Source organism: Aptenodytes patagonicus, chromosome 23 (genome assembly GCF_965638725.1).
Source record: "Aptenodytes patagonicus chromosome 23, bAptPat1.pri.cur, whole genome shotgun sequence".
NCBI classification, from domain to species: domain Eukaryota; kingdom Metazoa; phylum Chordata; class Aves; order Sphenisciformes; family Spheniscidae; genus Aptenodytes; species Aptenodytes patagonicus.
Window position 1 is genome coordinate 4,410,286 of NC_134971.1, and position 17,726 is coordinate 4,428,011.

General features: G+C 45.9%; 1 protein-coding gene across 1 annotated transcript; it reads left to right on the top strand.

The window, feature by feature from the left end:
* The first annotated feature begins 1,570 nt into the window (after window positions 1-1,570).
* Window positions 1,571-15,808, top strand: CRTAM (cytotoxic and regulatory T cell molecule). Its single transcript, XM_076358352.1, has 12 exons — window positions 1,571-1,619; window positions 4,965-5,111; window positions 7,575-7,727; window positions 7,943-8,074; window positions 11,118-11,288; window positions 11,859-11,930; window positions 12,062-12,127; window positions 13,235-13,306; window positions 13,818-13,922; window positions 14,324-14,470; window positions 14,854-14,937; window positions 15,678-15,808. The coding sequence occupies exons 1-12, from the start codon at window positions 1,571-1,573 to the stop codon at window positions 15,806-15,808; spliced, it is 1,329 nt and encodes a 442-aa protein (XP_076214467.1).
* The last annotated feature ends 1,918 nt before the right edge of the window (window positions 15,809-17,726 follow it).

The window sequence follows — 17,726 nt, forward strand, 5'->3', positions numbered from 1 at the left end:
ATTTGACAGCAGATGGCACAAAACCATCTCAAGTCTGGTTTTCCTTCCACTGCACAGGGACGGAGTTTTCCCTCTGGGTCGGAGGCAGGTGGCTTCACTGTCTCTACTGTTTGATGGCTTTTTTCCCAAGTTATTTTACTGTCAGGTTTAGATGTGTGGAACTGGAAGCACAACTTTTAAACCAAAGCAATGCTTACCTTTACAACACACGCCACCTTTCTTGATCTGGATTTTTTAATCCAGCAGTAGTTTTATCAGTCAGCGAGACTCTTCCCTTTCAAACCAACTATCTACATTAAACTTTATGGCCTACAGCTCTGTTTTCCAGTAAAACTGATTATATTACGATTAACATAAAAGCCATATCTTTTATCAAATATACATTAATAGAATGACGCCCTTCCATGCACCTGAAAGTTTAATGGAAACAGGTTCTAAGAAATCAGAAGTGAAATGCATAATGTATTTATAATTAACCGTTTTGTCCAGTTCACTCAAACCCATGTCCTGCAAATGCACACAGTTTTTAAACCATATTTCTTATCTTACTAAAGTCAGCTCATTTTGACAGTGTTAGTCGTTTGCACTAAATGTTGGGCAGTTGCAGAGAAGTGCCAGAAGAGGAGCTGCCAAAGTCTCTTTGGAAATCAGCACACGCGGCTACGTCACGAAAAGAGGCTCTGCCTACCACAGGCTTGGATAAATCTTGTCATGTTACTGGACACCACACACCCAGGAGACCCAGAAAACTTTGCTATGCCCCAGATTGCTCCTGAAATAATCAGACCTGCAAGGGGACATGGGAAACCCAGATTCTGCCACCGGTCCTCTGGGACCTCCTTGATGTAATCATCCCTCTGCCCCGTGCTTCAGCGCTCAGCGAACCTTTCACAACCACCTCACCAATACTCTTCATTCCCCAGAGAGCCACAAACCACACACAGCAAATTACCTTTCTCTCATTGTTTGTTTTGCCAGGATCCCTGCAAGCAGAGCAATGCAAACCCCCCGTGCACGCGGCGGTACAAGATGCAGAGTGACACAAGACTCTTTTTCCAGGGATTTAAGCAACCTTGCCAATTACTGCACTACAGCGGCGTCCACCAAATGTGCTCTGCCTTCCTGAGTGCCTCGCCGTCTTGGGGAATTAAAGCCTGCACACAGTGCACCTGTAGGATCGCTGCAGCAGGGGTCCCCGGCGGGGTTACCCCAGGCCCATGTTTCTCTTAACCTTTACCTGCTTCCCCCCGTATACATCTCTCCCCGGCACGGACGCTGAGGGAAACAGAGCTGGAGGGGGTGCAAGGTGAAGCGCCCCCAGTCCTGTCGCCCACCAGTTTCATTTTAGGGACCTGTGGGGTCACCGATTTCTCAGCAGTCGCCAACACATAGGAAACATGAGGTGGGGGAGAAGAGAGTGGAAGACCAGAGGGAAGGAAAGGAGGCAGAGACCCCGGCAGTGATGAAGTCATGGTAAATCTGCTCCCCCCGTGCTGAAAAGGGACTGGCTGCACAGCGGCCCCAGCAGAGAGAGGAAGTCAGCACAGACCGCCTGCACCCACACCGCAACATGACTTTCACCCGGGTGCTACCCGTCGCGGCTCTGTTCCTGATGCAAGGTAAGCGATACGCGTTGTCTTACATGATCTCCCCTTTGCAAGCAGTCCAGCTTGGAGAACTCGATTTCCAGAGTTTCAGCACACCATGTGCAAGGCAGCTTTGCTGTTGTTGTTTTCTCGTTGACAATGCCGTATTGTCACCCAATTCCCAAAGCACGCTGGTGCTGAATTCCAGCTGACTCCTAAACCCAGTATCGATGAGACCAATTCACCTCCTAGCAGCTGGCGGCATGCTTGAGATGGCAAAGCATTGGGAAATTAAAAGATTCTCCCTTAAATTTGGACAGCGGATCACTGCTTACTTTCCATGGCTTGGATATCTGTGTATGCCTTTGTTCATGTATTGTGTAAAAAGAAGCTAATATAAGAAGTCAGAGTAATTTAGAAAGCACTTGCAAAGTACTTTGAAAATGAAAAGCACTTTAAATGCTCAATGTCCTTACTCCTACTAGAGGATGTAGCTTATACCTACTTTGCTAATCTCCTGTCTTTCATACACAGGAGAATGTGAGAGATTCACATTTGACCATGTCAAATAGGGAAAGATTTAAGTAAGGAAAGCAGCAAGACAGCTATCTACAGCTCAGGATTCTTGCAGGCTTCACTCCCGACTCCTTTGCAGGAGGAATGCACGCACGAGCCTGGTGCTGGCCGAAGCAACAGTCCCTCTCCCGTCTTAACAAATGCTGGAGCAGAAACCATAGCAGTGCTATCGCTGACGCTTTGCTAATACTCTCGCACGCAAAGATACTGTTAACAGAGGCCACATCAAATCTCAGTGTCTAAACAGCGACAAAGCATTCTGTAATACCGTATGCTTAGGATATTTCGTTACCATTGATTGTGTTTAACAGAAGCCAGGCCTTAAGCAGCTGTCAGTTACATTCTAGCTGAACTAGCACTTGCAGCGCCCTTTAGAGTTGCTCTAAATCAGCAGCTTCCACTCTGAGCATACAACCCCTCTTCCCCCCATATTGCCACAGACTCCCGCACGATGAATTTGTACCTGCTGACAACTGCTAGCTGCTCTTGGCCATCCGAGTTAATTCAGACTCCCACTTGCAGGTCGGCAGCCACAGGTCAAAAATAACTCATTAAACAGGATGTCTCTATAGGCTACAGTTTTAAAGATAACTCTGAAATGATGCATTGAGTGCATATCACCGCAACGAGTTCTCTGTGCGCTTTCTGATGGCTAAAATAATGGCAACCAGAGGCATGAACCATTCTGCTCAGTTGCATCCTGCAATTTCTAGCAAGAAATTGTTGCCCTTTCTTGCCAAGAAGGTAGATATATCACCACCAGGTGGATATATACTTGATGCCAGACTAATTTTTCCAGGTAGCTGGGGCACCTGGGATCCACACGGTACAAGAACCACTGTCCTCTGGAGCTGGCACGGGAGCATCTCCCACGCCCCAGTGACTGCACTGTGGTGGGCTACAGTGGCTTGAAGACCACAGCCACGTCAAACTGCCCCCTATACAAGGAAGGAAATTTGACCTGTGAGTCATGGTCTGAACGAAGCCATGGTCTCTCACGGAAATTATGTATATGCTCTGTTCTGAGGGCTGCTTTTTTATCTTTTAGAAAAGCAAGCAACACTCCCACCTTTTCTTGCTCAGTCTTGCTGCTCTCACCTCAAAAGGTGCGACTTGAAAGACCCCACAGTGCTATCAACGACAGGAAACTGTCACTACGAAAAAATGCAGAAGGGCCCCGTGGAAAACCACAGACAAGGCCCTCTCTGCTACCTTAACAACATGCACCTCCCAACACAGGTCTTCACAAGTGGAGCCCATGCAAAGAGGTTTTCCTTTTCTACTGCTCCTCTGCAAAGGACCCCCATGGGGCACAAGCCCTGAGAAACCAGCTGAGACACTAACCCTCAGAAATGGAGGTGGACTCAAGAGGAAATGTAAGGCAAAGGCACCGATGTGCCATATGTGAGGGTAAATCAGTTACGGCCGCTCTAAGTTCAACAGGGCTTCACTGGTGTACAGCGATTCAGTGGAACCCGGCCTGTGGTGCCTCCTGGCAGCGTGCAGTAAGGACAGACAGCGGATCTGTATTGCAGAGTTTCTCCTTGGCTAAAGCAGCATACATCATACTTACAAATTCGGAAGTAAAAATACTGAGATATTACAAGGAAATCTCTTCTATAGGCTTACAGGGTCCAAAGATTAGTTAGTGAAGAAAGAGAAAAGGTCCATGGTGTATTTGCTATTTATGAAGTCCCAAGCTACATCATTGACCATTTTTCCGTGCCACCTCTGGCCCAGGAAATGTCATGTGTGCTCAAATCAAGGGTGAGGCATGGGATCCCCATGGGAAACTACTGTCTTACAGGGAGACAAGTCCTTCCTCTGATTTTAGTGGTAGAAGATCAGCAAGATCTTCTGAATCAGCAAGATCTTGCTGGACCTTCTGAAGGTCCAGCAAGAATGCCCCACAATAGCTTCATTTCTGGTCTATTTTAAAATGTTTTTAAGAAGATGAAAAGCTTTCCTGAAGCCCAGAAAGATTCATTTCCCCAAACTGCAGTGCTCGCGTATGCAGTAAGAACTTGCAGCAGACAGCTACCTGGAAAAGAAAATCAAAACACACAAAACAGGAATGAAAAATAAAACCCTCTTACTGCCTATTTACTTAACTCTGATCCAGGCACCGCTCTTACTAATGTCTCCAGGGCATGCTTTTTTCTGGAGAAGGCAATTCATTCCAGGTCATCAAATACTTTCACAAAGTGTATTATGTATCTTAGAATGTCCGGAGAGAAAAAAACACTTTGCTGCCTGTCTGTAAAATGAACTGGGAGGAGAGAGAATGAAATTCCATTCTGTGCCAGGCCAGGTTTGCGGATCCTGCCTGCGAAAGACGTTTCAAGCCGGTTCAAAGCAGCTGCAGCATTACACTTTCTGAACAGAGAAGTCTCATTTTTCAGAGGTGCTGATCATTCACTGCTCAATCAGGTTCAACAGCTCCAGAATGGACGTGCAGTAATGAAAATTAATGTTTGTGTTAACACACAGGAAAGACGTGCATTAAAAGGGTCTGCTATCAATTCTTCGCCGGCTTGTGTGGGATAACATCCGTAACTAAATCCGGTTGCGCTGGCAGGTGAAGATCACAAACCTTTGGTACAAGTCTTACCTAGTGACTGTGATGACCTATCTAATGACTGATTTATTTATATCAGTACAATCACACTGGCAAGTTTCCTAATGCAGAAAAAACCTTTCACCCTTGAAAAAAGGAAAGTTGACATATTACTCTGTGCAAAACATTGTCACTTTACTTCATGTCACATTTTAATACTTGTTTTTTCCCCTCATCTCTGGCAGGGGATTTTCCAGGAGCTGGCAGTGAAACCGTAACTCTAAAGGAAGGAGAGGACCTGAATCTGCACTGTACCCTCAGCAGTGACGACGGTTCTGCCCGGCAGTGGTTAAACCCTCACGGGTTTGCAATTTTTCTGAACACCCAGCGGGGTAAGTGTGAAAACTGAATGCGGCACTTCCCACGTGGGGCTGGAGGGTCACTCAGAAGTGGGCTTTCCTGGCTCCCACCCACAGCCAGTCTGACTCACCTGCTACCCAACCGCTCGAGATGGTTTTACCTTCAGCCCCTTTCTGGCAGGATGCTGATGAAATGGAAACCCCCACAAGAGTGGTCTGGCACCAGAGCTTTTGACAATGAACTGTAGTTACCACCAGCACCAAGAGATTAGCACAAAAACCCACTCTTGCCTTACAAGAGAGACAGGAGTGGACGTGCCTGAAAGCCCTGGGCACTCTTCTGCTCATCGGGGAATTCGATGTAGTGCATCATGAGGAAAATTTAGAAAACAAGCAGTGATTTCTAATATGCGCTGACAAAGCCAAAGTTACAATTACTGTGTTCCCTTCCGCTCCCTACACCTCATGTCTCTCTGTCCTTCTCTCTCCTCTTGTTGGTCCAAATTTGACAGATCTGCAAGATGAGGACTGCCTTAGTCGTCCTCATTTGTACAGTACCTAGTCAGCATCCCTGCTTGTTAAAGCCTTTGGGCTTTAATGATAATAATGACTGGGGTTTATCCAAATGACATTGGGTACCCAACTCCCGTTGAAACTGCACCGGAACCGAGCATCCTCTTCGGTTGCTCTGGGAATCCCAGACACCAGGTCTTGCCACCTGCATCAAACCAGCCTACTAATATTTCCCGCAAGTATTGCCAATGTTTCTAAATGGAAAATGTCATGAGTAACTGTTGTTCTTATTTACTCAGTTACAAGAGCAAGTGGGATGAGTGTTCGTTAGCAATTTTAAATGACTCACACATCTATATGTTAGGAACTGTTTCCTGTAGACTCCAGGATCCCAAGTTCAGTACTCTCGGTATAATGCATATGAACCATTAGATTCAAACGGGATCCAAAAAACCTCAGTGCTGAGCCACCGACAGCTGATCAATATGGGAAACAGGGCTATTGCAACCTACTCTGTGCTGCTTTGACATCCAGGCTTCCAAAAACCACAGCAGGCTATGGCAGGGGTTCCTCTCTCCTGTTGCAGTCTATTAGTCCAATTGCACCCAAGAACTGCAAGACCTAGGAGGAATGCCCCTCTCCATCAGTTATCTCTATTTTTGACATATTGGTATGTTCTCAGCATTTCACACCGTAGAGGTAGATGAGAGTAGCAAGAATCCCTTCATTTATGTCAGTTCTCTACGGCATCTCCATCCTTTAATGGCTCTAGCCCTTTGGATGCTTAAGGTTTTGTTTGTCCACCCACAAGGACCGGAGTTTGCAAAGCATTTTGATCCTTGATAAGTCAGACACACTAAATTTTTTTCCTTTCACAACACAGAAGAAAACAGTCCTCATTTAGAGAAAAACCAAGCTTTACGTTATGCACGGACATTTTCATTTTTTATTCTGAATCACCACTGTGAATCTCTGTCACGTTGCTTCTCCAATAAACCACTTCGTGAATTAGTTCCCTCCAGTCTCATTGTAGCTAAAAATATTACAAGCTAGCTACAAGTCTTACATCACAGTCATTTCAAAATCCTTTAATATTTAATCACTTCCATAAATTATAGTACTGCTGTGATTTTCTCCCAACTCTGCATTCTTACAAGACCTCAGCTAAAAAAAATAAATAAAAAGACAGTTTTGGAGGTCTTTTTCTCCCTAACGACCAATACACATCCCCAGTTTCAGTTCAATTTAAGGGCAGAAAGTTACACTTTCTGTGCTGCGACTGTGGGGAAAAGTCCATGTGACTTGCAGGCCTGACCCTGAGGACTCCCACGGGTCAACCAGCAGGAGGAATGAAGCAAAGACTAGAAAGTCGAGAGAGAGAAAGGGGTCTGTACAGCACAGTTATCCTAGGAGATGGTCTCATTAAAATCAAGGTAATTAGACAAGGATAGGAGAAGCGAAACAGCCAATTAATAAGCAGTTAATAAAGAGGTGTGTGCTGACCATATCTCATTTATTTATCACAAAATACACCCAAAGAGGGGAAGTGATTTTTTCAAGGCTTGAGGAATGGGGAAGGGAAAGGTCCTCAGTTCATGCAACTATGCTCTATATTCAAAGGTCATATTACTTTTCTGACCACATATCATGTCCTCACACACCAATGTTTGCTTATATTTATCCATCTAGACACTAAAAGAACCCAAATTGCTGTAATACCTGGGAACACAGGAATAAGACGCCCTGAAAATAAAAGCAAGAAAAACCATGACATTTTCCCCGCTGGCAGCACACATCCCCTTCTTCAGTTTACTACTGCAGCACCAGCTAGGAATGCTTTGTGCTAGAACTGCTCCATTCTGTCAAGTGTTGATGAATTAAAAAAAAGGAATAAAGAAAAATATCCTCATTCGTTACTGCTTTGATTATGTCTTCCTCTTATGTACCAACACGCATAGCATGCTGGTTTTATTTTCCTTACAGCTTTAAGAGATCAGAGGTACAAACTTATCCATTATTCAAAGGATGAATTATCCATCCAACTGTCTAACGTAACAGTGCACGATGAAGGCATATACAAATGCCTTTACTACGGCATCCCGTTCAAAAGCAAGAACAAGACTGTTGAGGTATTAGGTAAGTTCCTTCACCTGCTTTGCTGCAGAGGAGCAGAACAACAAAGCCTGCTCCTCAACTCCAGACCTGCATTTTTGCATGCAATTGTACAGTGCTTAACACAAGATAATCCTGGTCTTAGCTCAGCCCCCCCCCAAATAACGTTATGTATGCAGCCATTCATAAAACCAAGTAGAAAGATGTACTATAACTGATTCTAAATCTTCTTGCTGCAGCTGCTCCTTCTAATCCAGTACTGGAAGTATCCCAAGACGCAGGAAGAAGCATTACGCTGTCTTGCTATACCCAAGGATGTAAACCACAGCCCCAGATTACCTGGCTGTTGGACAACGGGATAGAGCTCCCTGGTAAGTGTTAAAGGACCAGGGATTGATTACTAACAATTTCTTCTTATCAGCCTTGGGCACGTTTAAAAATACTGGAGGGTGAAACACCTTCTGCAACACATCAGCTGGGACTACCACTCATCCTCCACTCATTTAGTACAACTCGGCCCCCGTGGTGCCGGTCTGAAGAAAAGTCAGCACTAAATTCCAGTGTTTGTGCAAGGGAGAGGGCTCATCCGCTTTGCTGACATTCAGTGCAGAACAACAGCACTTGGCACCAAAATCCCTTGGGAGCCTGGAGTGAAATTCCACTGAAATAAAATTAAACCAAAACTCTGGAGGCACGATTTTCAAAGCCCAAGTATAAAGTCAGTTAAGGAATCCATTATAACTATTTCCATGTTGCGACCAGTAGACAGATTTTCCTCAGCTTTGCTGAGCAGCTCACACGCACACCAGCAGCCTTTCCCTCTCATTACGCTGTTCAGAGCCAGCCCGCTCGCTAGCAGAAGCAAGAAGAGAGCTCAGGAAACGCAGCCCACGCCGCCCGGTGAGGCTCTCCCCAGCGAGAGGTCTGCATGCATCTGGGTGGACACACGTGAGGAGGAACAGAGCCGCCACGTAGCTCAATTTGACGTGTACTGTATAAACAGCTGCTTTGAAGGCCATGTTCTAATAATAACTACCTTATTAGCTGTAACTGTAGCACAGTGGAGAGGAAACGCACATCTGTATCAAAGTGTGAGGAAAATACCCATAGATGCAAATGTATTTTCTTTCACGTATTAACAAGCTCTTCTTTGCATTTTGTATCATCAAGCAACGTATTCAAAGCTTAGCCTGTAATCTTCCTCCCCCCCCCCACCAAGACGGCTTTTTTAACTAAGAGCTCTAGTAAACAAGAGAGAAGCATGCTGGCCTGAATATAGCTAGAAATCAAGACTAAAGAAAGAAATCCAGGCTGCCAGATACACAGGCATTAATGCAACCACATAAAGCCCTATGCTTAAAGGAATTGCACTCAGGGTAAGTGAGCCACGTGAAAGCCAGGGCAGAGAGCTATCTGCGACTGCAGGGGTAAAGGTGCTCTGGAGCAGGACACGCATCTTGGAAAAGCAGGCTCTAAAATCCTGCATGTCTTTGGGAAGAGCTGGGCTGTGCGTGACTGTAAAGGCTTGGGGGAATACCAGCTGTAAAGTTGTGAAGAGTTCAGGGAAGCAATATATCACCTCCAACTTTTTATATACATTTTTTCCTAGTGTACTTCTAAAAACAGGGGTTTCCTTAAACTTGAAACAACCTCAGTTCTGGCCTGATAAAAGCATATTACTCGTAACATCACAACACACAACTCAGACACCAAATACCTCCCACAACACAGAAAGCCAACCACGCGTTTCTCCACTTATTTTAACAAAAACCTGTACTTACCTTCATCTCCTCCTTGCCTTCGTAGCACTAACCCAGTCAGCCATTAGGGCAAGCCATACCAGTGAGAACTACCTCACCTTCCACCTCACACCCCGCTGGCACCTGGGAAGGCAATGAAGCACCACAGGGCCCGTGCCGTGTCCGGCTGGTTGGGTTCACCTGTGGCTGGTTTTCAGAGGAAGGAATATTTGCATGAAGAGGTGCTGATTTCACCATGCGGCCTGCTCGCGGCAGACGCAAATTGAAGTGTTTGAAAGGAAAAAACAAACTCTCCTAATTCAGTGTTTCTCAAACTTTCTGCACGTGCCTTCCCTTTTTTTGCGGGTGACTGTCTTTGAGTAACACTCCTTTCTCTCCCTTCCATTCTCAGCTTTAATCACTTACTGCAAATATTTATACTAATTATAAAATAGCTAATACGTCTTAATTACTGGCAGTTCCACCAGGGCTCAGCAGGGGCAAACCAGCTGTAATTACTGAGCTGTTGCTGACAAAGATCATTTCCTTCCTAGCAAAAACACTTTGAAATCCTTTAGAGCTCTTACATGACCCAGCTGGGGATGGAAGAGGGTTGAGAAATATTGGTCTATGTGATACAGCAAGTTGTCTGTAAAGGCTAATTTGGAAACAAGGAATTTCTTTCATTTAAGAAATGAGGGTGTTACGAAGGGTAACAGATCAAGAGAAAGCATCAGTTTGTTTCCAGAGAACCTCTACATTATAAACAGACAGTAGAAATTATGGTGCCACCGTGGGCATTTAAGGTAAACATCTGAAAAAAACTCCCTCTCCACTAGAGCGATTTGAACGCGTCTCTTTGTGTCACGTGAAATAACGTCTTTATTTTTCCACATCACGTAAGTGAGTAGAAGTCAGTATTACCTAGAGGACTAGGAACTACATCAGACAAGTTACATGGTGCTCTCTAATCCATTATGGCAAGGCAATTAATCTTTGTGTTTAACTTCCCCCAGCTGCAAAAGGGGAAGAGTCAAACCTGCATTGTAGGGATGGTGGAGGACTTGTACAGGATTTAATAGAGTTGTACCAATGTTTATTTATTACAAATATAAATATTGCACATCAATACAAATTTAACAACTTCTTTTTATGTTTGGGGTAACAAATCCACAGCTACTAAGGCACAAATTCAGTGCCCTGGGATATCACATAGCAGAATCAGAACTTTTTTAGATGTCGGCTGTGCTGCAAAAGGGCAGGTCCTTGCCCTGAGGCTCCCCGCTGCGGGTCCTGCGTGGCTGTGGCACACAGCAAAGCAATTTATTCCGTTCCGTAAGGACCAAAAGTACCGGTGGGTGGTTGGACATTTCGCTGCGGTCCTGCAGGGCGCTGCAGGGGAATTTCCTGGCATGAGTCATGAAACTGAGCAGAGGCTTTGGGTTGAGTGCGGGAGGTGCAGTGAGGTCTGCACTTAAACAACTGCCAAGGAAGAAAACATGACCTTGCTGCCTTTGGGCTCCCACGTAATCCATTTACACAATGAACCACTTGTGCACAGTAATCAGGTGCTGCTTTAGCACAACAAAATAACGCAGATTGCGCCTGGAAGGTTTTTCATTAAATTGCTCTTGACTAGAAAGCACTTAAATGTTTTCTTCCAATGGGTGTATAGGTGACACTAAGCACGAGTTAGAAGCTGATGGGAAGAAATGGACCACAACCAGCACGCTGACAGTCCTCGCCTATGGGCCCAATTCAACAGCCAGCTGCATCATTCGCCACCAAGCACTAAGAGAAGAGAAGCTGATGGCGTCTTTCCGGTTCGAGGACCTCCCTAGGACAGGTACTGCCGCCTCCTTCAGCAGAGGCTATCCCATTTTACCACTCTGAAGTGGTGAAAGTTATGCAGATACATATGCAAAGCTGAAGCCCGTAGTCTACTGCCCCATGTGTGGAATCTGTTTTTAAATGACAGGGCTACCTGGGGCAAAAGAAGAACTCCAAACGAAGATTTTGGGGCTTTTTACTGCTTCTTAACTACCTTAAAATTCATTAAACAGTAAGCCAGATCAGCCCAGGCAGGTCAGTTCCCCAATGCTGCTGCTAGAATTCAGGTGATGTTTGTGCTAAAGCTTTAGAGATAACTCAAAGTTTGTGTTCCCAAAAAGCTGTGAGCTTCCTATGTCTTCTGTGTATTAGACACATCCACCTGGAAAGCTAGCAGGGTGTAAATACTGTAAATTAACACTGAAGCCGCTTGTCTAATAAATCTCACAGTAGAGTTTGCCTTCCACCTATTTACTCATCTTTAGGATGGATCTAATTATTCTTACTTCATTCTTCCTTAGATTGCTTGACTCAACAAATGTTTATAAAGTGCTCTGAAAGTTGTACTGTTGTTGGGTTTTTTCAGTGACAAAAACAAATCCTGCAGCAGCTGCACCAGAGGTTGATACACGTGTCTCTGAGAACGAGCAATCTACAGGTAGGCATTAATTGCTTGGCCTGTTTTTAATTAACGCACAGGTCAGATAAACACAGCATCTATCACCAGTTGCCATCAGCACTGAGGGACATTTTGCACAGCCTTCAGAACCGCTCTGTTTTTTTCCCCAGTGACCGCAACAGTGTCAGATCTGAACAACAGCACGGCCTCCACTCCAAGCTACCCACAGCATACTGGTAAGGGTTTCACTTTCATTTTTTTCCTCATTTCATAGCGTTAAATATATTCAGAGGACAGCGAAGCTGGAGGTGGGAGTGTAGGACTGTAAGTCTAACTACTGATCAGATAGAGCACCCGAACAGTCCAGAGCATGGAGTATACAGGGCAGGTTTCCTTCTTCAAGGATCAGTTCAATGGCAAACTGTGTCTTCTGAATTTTGTCGTGTGTTTGGGGGGGGTTTCCTTCAGAATCCGAACAACCAACCGTCCCTTCTGCAGTACCAGAGGATCCAGTCATTACCAACTCAGCGTCACCACCAACCCAGCAAAACCTGCAACCAGATGTCACATCTACTTGTAAGTTTGATCTTAGTTACATGAATTTACCAAACCAGGACAGAAATGCCACCGAGAACATGATTACGTTCCACGTTACAAACAAGTGCGTAACATAAACCACAGCATTTCTTGCTTGTGCAGGGAGCCCTCAGTTTTACAGCCACGAAAACAGGCAAAGTCTCTCTCGTTAGATGCAGAACAGCAGCAGCAGCCACCAGGCAGGCCACTATCACAGCATGGTGCGAGCCCAGGCTGGGATTTCTCTGGACGGTTGCACTAGGTGGCACTGTACAACAACGGTTATCTGTGCATATAGCAGGCTGCAGGTTGCAGTTATCGAACTGAGGAGTTGTTTCCAGCAGAAGAATTAAGAGCTCCGCTGCCCAAATCGGTTGGCCAAAACCCACCAAGGTGGGCACAGGCGCCTGCTTAGTGTGACAGGCCCTGCAGTGAAAAATCAATTGGCTGTTTTAGAAATAGATGAACTCTTTGTTTGTGTTTGTTTAAAAGTGCTACATCTGTGATTACAAACGTCACAGAATGGCTACATCCTGATAAACAATTCGTACATATGTTGATAAACACACATTGAAAGCTTGAATCTTTTAACAGGACTTTCACTAGGTGTGCTTACATATCTGATAAGGAAGAAAATCTCATATGAACGTAAAGTTTTGGTAGACACAGAACACATTATCATTTTAGTTTTACAAATCAATGTTAATTATGCAAAGATATATTGTCTGTGTGTGTAAGAAAGTCAGAGCTCACCTCTGTTTGCGCAGGGTCCGAAGTAACGCCAGCTGCAGCAGGAAAGGAAGAATTGGCTGGTTCGTCGAGTTACCATGTCCCCAACGGTACGACCTTGCATCATCAGACATGAGTGGCGGTGGCAAAGGACGGGGATTCTCACACCGGGTGACTGCACCGCTGTGAGCTGTGAAGACAGTAAAAGAGTGGTCAAGGATATGAATAGCAAAAAAACCCATCTGCTTTAAGGAAGAGGATACATGCTCCTTCCTGGTTTTGCAAGCAAGCGAAGCAAACTGATGGACAGGGAAAGCCCCAAAATGACCAAAGAGTCAAAGCTCAGCTTTGTTTTAATTTGGCTGTAAATGGGAACCATTGAGTTCAACAATGTGTAAGAGACTCTGAGGATTTTCTGTTTATAAAGCTTAGGTGGTCCTCAGATTAAAACGAAATACAGCGTTAAGGAAGTGAGCACAGAGCTTTAAGTCAAGGGCTCCACAAGTCCCTTTCTGCTGCAGTACCAGGTGCCCTGGACTTCAAAGCTGCTGGGAAAATATGCATTTCTTAAGCATCCCTTTGCCCTTCAGAGAAATACTGTTCGCCTTTCCATTCCTCCAGGGACTGAAACAGCATTCAATGGCAGTGTCACAGAAGAGGAACTTTCCAGCACAGAAGCCCCACTACCAAGTGAAAATGTAACTGTGATTTCCACCATCACCTTCGGTACGAACTCTTTAATGACAGCTTCCAAACATGCAGTAAGCTTTCGTACACCAAGCTGGTTCTCTCTGACCACATATCCACCTCCAAATCTTTTGTCAGTACACTAGGGTAATGCTGGCTTGCAATCTCGCGGAGAGACCACAGAAACACAACCATTTTTATCATCTAGAAAAAAGCTAAATTTTACTGTTTGTTGTGCCAGAGCACGAGTCCACTGATTTCTTGTTCATACAAGAAGAAAAAATTTGACCTCACATCCTAAAATTAAGTCCAATAAGGTGACTTCTGCTCTCCTACCATGTTCATCTGGCCTGGTCCAGGATATATCATTCTTGTCTTAGTTACCAGAGACTCACAGGAAGCTATTTAACAACACAAACATACACCTGCCTCTTTTACAGAGCAAGATCTGAAATCTGAAGGCATCAAAAAGAAGGAGAATAATCTCTTGCTGCCGATCTTGGTGGCTGCTCTGATTTTCGTGCTGCTCATCATTGTCCTGCTTTTTATGAGGAAGCTCAAAAAAGCTCATGGAGTGTGGAAGAGAGGTGGGTGATGGCCCTGTCCGAGCAACTGCTGACGCTGCTTTATTCAGAGGGGCCGGAGAGCTGAGGAGCCTGTTAAGCAGAGACAAGACAGGCTCCTCCAGCCACCGATTAGATGTCCTTCTCCCGTAGACAGTGACTGTGACTTGTTGCAAACAACTATTGAAGAGTCCCTGTAACTGACGGCCTTGGGCCACGCTTCAACTGACACACAAGGTGCCACAAAAGCCAACGAAATTGTTGTCTTAAGCATACCTCTTAGATGGTCAGGATGATTGAACCCCCATTTTATAACTAGTTTCTCAGGATTTTTATGCTGAAGGCAGAGAGTGAAGAAGAGTCATGGAAAAATCTCATCATCTTAATTACATTTGTTTTCTGCACAGAAAATGATGTTTCAGAGCAGACGCTGGAGAGTTATAAATCCAAATCTAATGAAGACAGTCCGGGCCACGAGAGGAACGGACACGGTAAAAAGCTTTAACCAATATAAACTAATTCCTGGTAGAGCATTGCTACTGACCACAGCCAGAGCAGACTGCAGTCAATCTTACTATACAGAGATATTTGCAAATTGCATGTTTTAAACCTGAATATTCTAAACCCAAACCTTTCATACCCAGAGGTCCACCACAGGTATTACAGCTTCAGCAAGAGTGATGCAAAACCATGCAAAATGAAAATTATTGCTTTTTATTTGATAGGTTAGACTGGAAAATCACAATGGGTTTATCTAGTTTCTAAATACAATCTACTGAAATGCTATTAAAAACAATATGCGTGGTGTGTACCGGGAATGCCACTATTGTTAAACTGTCCTGAACGGCTTATACCTGATTTCACCACCAACAAAACATCAGTGCTTCATCCGTCCTGTCCTCAGCCGGTGACTACAGACCGAGGCAGGTCTGTCAGCCCCCTCAGCTGGGGAATTTCTGCTCCACACTTGGACTTTTGTCTAAATAAAGGCAGCTTTCGGCAGGTGAGTGAGCCCACATGGCAAAAATGAGGGAACTTTGCCAACATCTTTCAACATGAGTTTATTGCAGCACCTAAACTGCATTAAAAGAGAAAGTGGCTCATAATTATTGTCAAAATACTTTCAAAACTTTCCTTCGTTTTCAAATATTTTTAAATACAAAATATTTAAACCATGCAGGTACCCCCCGCCCTTTACAAAATCAGTAATAAACGTGTGTTTATCTTTCAGTTGCCAACCAGAAGTCCAACATGCAGTATGTAACAGAAGGATATGTAGAAAGAACACAGAAGAATCCAAGTGACAAAAACATTGTAATAAGTGCGAAACTGTTTGGATGTGGAAAGGAAACGGATGTATAGCAATGGCAAATCCGTACTATGTGCAGAAACACCACTGTTTCCCGATATTTATATTACGGCGTTCAGATATCACTATGATTTCAAGAAGCAGAAGTACAAACAGCTACCCTCAATCCAAAAGCCAATTTGGACTGCTTTTCCTTAAACAGCGGGACAGGTAGATGGGACTGGTGCCCCTAGAAACCTGTTAGCAATGAACACTCTGATTTACCTGTAATCCTCCGAGGATTTAATTAGCCACTGCCAGAAAGAGAGCTCATCGATCCCACCTCGGGTCCTATCAGCAGTTACAGTCCTGGCAAGGGAACATGCAATCAGCCCGGAGGACCGCAGGATATGAAGATATATTCATGTAACACTTCGGCCACCTCCTCTGCAAGCATGGGACTGAGCAGGAAACCCTGGGAGGTGCAAACCAGCTGGGACGTGTATCATTTCATTCCGACCCCAAACCTGGACATCCAGCTGTATTTAACCAAGCAGGAAACACCCTGATGTGCAAGGCGTTTAAAAAAAAAAACAAAAAACCAAGGTTGTCCCCCTTGCTCGGGCTTCAGCCGCCGTTTCTCACCTGCACGATGACAAAACATCACACTCTGCTGTGCACGACTGCATCGGCACCAGTCTGCAAGGGGCTCTGAAACCGAAACATTTGGGAACTACAGCTGCACAGTCTCCCGCACCGCGTAAGCTGCCGGGGGTGTTTCTGAGAATATGGAAGTCTTCAAACGGGGGGTTGGCAAAGGTGAAGAGGAAGGGCAGTGCTGCACGTGGGAGTCCCCAAACCCGGGGACAAAGTCACTTGCCTGCCAGGGGGCAAGCTAGGGGAATCGCCGAGACATTGCGTCTGCAGAGCCTCGTGATGCCATCACCGGGAACCCCTTCTGTTGCAGAAAGGTAAAACCTGAATTCCTAAAATAAAGGAAATTTACACTGCACCAGAGCGCCGTATTTATTCTTCTCATTAGAGACGATTATTTCTCACCAGCAGAAACAAAAAATGCTGATAAACGGGTTTATGAATGGGAATTGAATGAAGGCCCGCCAAGCGACCGCGGGCAAGAACTTCGGTTTTAAGTGGAAAGCGGCTGCGCCCTGCAGCCCCGCGCCCAGCCCGGGCGCTACCACGCTCCCCGCGGGGGGGGGGGGGGGGGACGACACGCGCTCCCCCCGCCGCCCTCGACGCTTGGTAGGCGCGGCGCGGCGTCGCCGGTGCAGCCATGGCGACGGCGCGCCGCCGGGGCGGGGGACGAGGCCTCGGGGCAGAGCGGAGAGCTGTGAGGGTGAGGGGGTCGGGGTGAGGGGGCTTGGGGCGAAGGGGTTTGGGGTGAGGGGATTTGGGGGCGAGGGGAGGCGAGGCCTCCGCCCGGCCTGGCTTTTCTCAGGGGGGCTGCAGGCCTGCCTTCAGGCCGGGAGAGAGGCTCCGGGGACAGGGGTTACAGGCAAGGCCTCGCCTCCCTCGCTGCCGAGGCTGCTCACGGAGAGGCGGTTTCCAGCGAACACATCCTTGCCGGTGCCAGGCTTTCCTCTCCGGGCCGCGGGGCGGGCGCCGCCTCCCATCAGCGGTCGGCGACGGGAGCAGTGGATGCAGGTGCCCGCCCGGGTGCGAAAGGCCTCCCGGAGGGTAAACTGGCGTGTGAGAAGCGGTGCGAACCCTGGAAAACCAGAAATTACATTTTGCATTTCCGTATCTTACCAGTCGCCCACGTGCTACAGTGAAACTCGCTATGTACCGTTACACTGATTGTTCACCCTGTCTGCGCTCTGACTGACGTACGTTTCGTCACAGAACACTGCCTTTTTCCTTCCTCCCAGACACTTTTATCTTGTAAGTCTCTGGTGGTGCAAATGACTTAGGAATGCTTCAATGCAATCAAACGAAAAGAAACTGTCTTTCTAATTTAAGAGGCGTTCCAGT

What these genes read in the sequence shown, in the direction of transcription:
- CRTAM (XM_076358352.1), top strand. Translation starts at nt 1,571, where the DNA reads ATGACTTTCACCCGGGTGCTACCCGTCGCGGCTCTGTTCCTGATGCAA. An exon ending in AAGCTACCCACAGCATACTG is followed by an intron (nt 12,128 to 13,234) that starts GTAAGGGTTTCA and finishes CTGTTTGCGCAG; the next exon opens with GGTCCGAAGTAACGCCAGCT. An exon ending in TCATGGAGTGTGGAAGAGAG is followed by an intron (nt 14,471 to 14,853) that starts GTGGGTGATGGC and finishes TTTTCTGCACAG; the next exon opens with AAAATGATGTTTCAGAGCAG.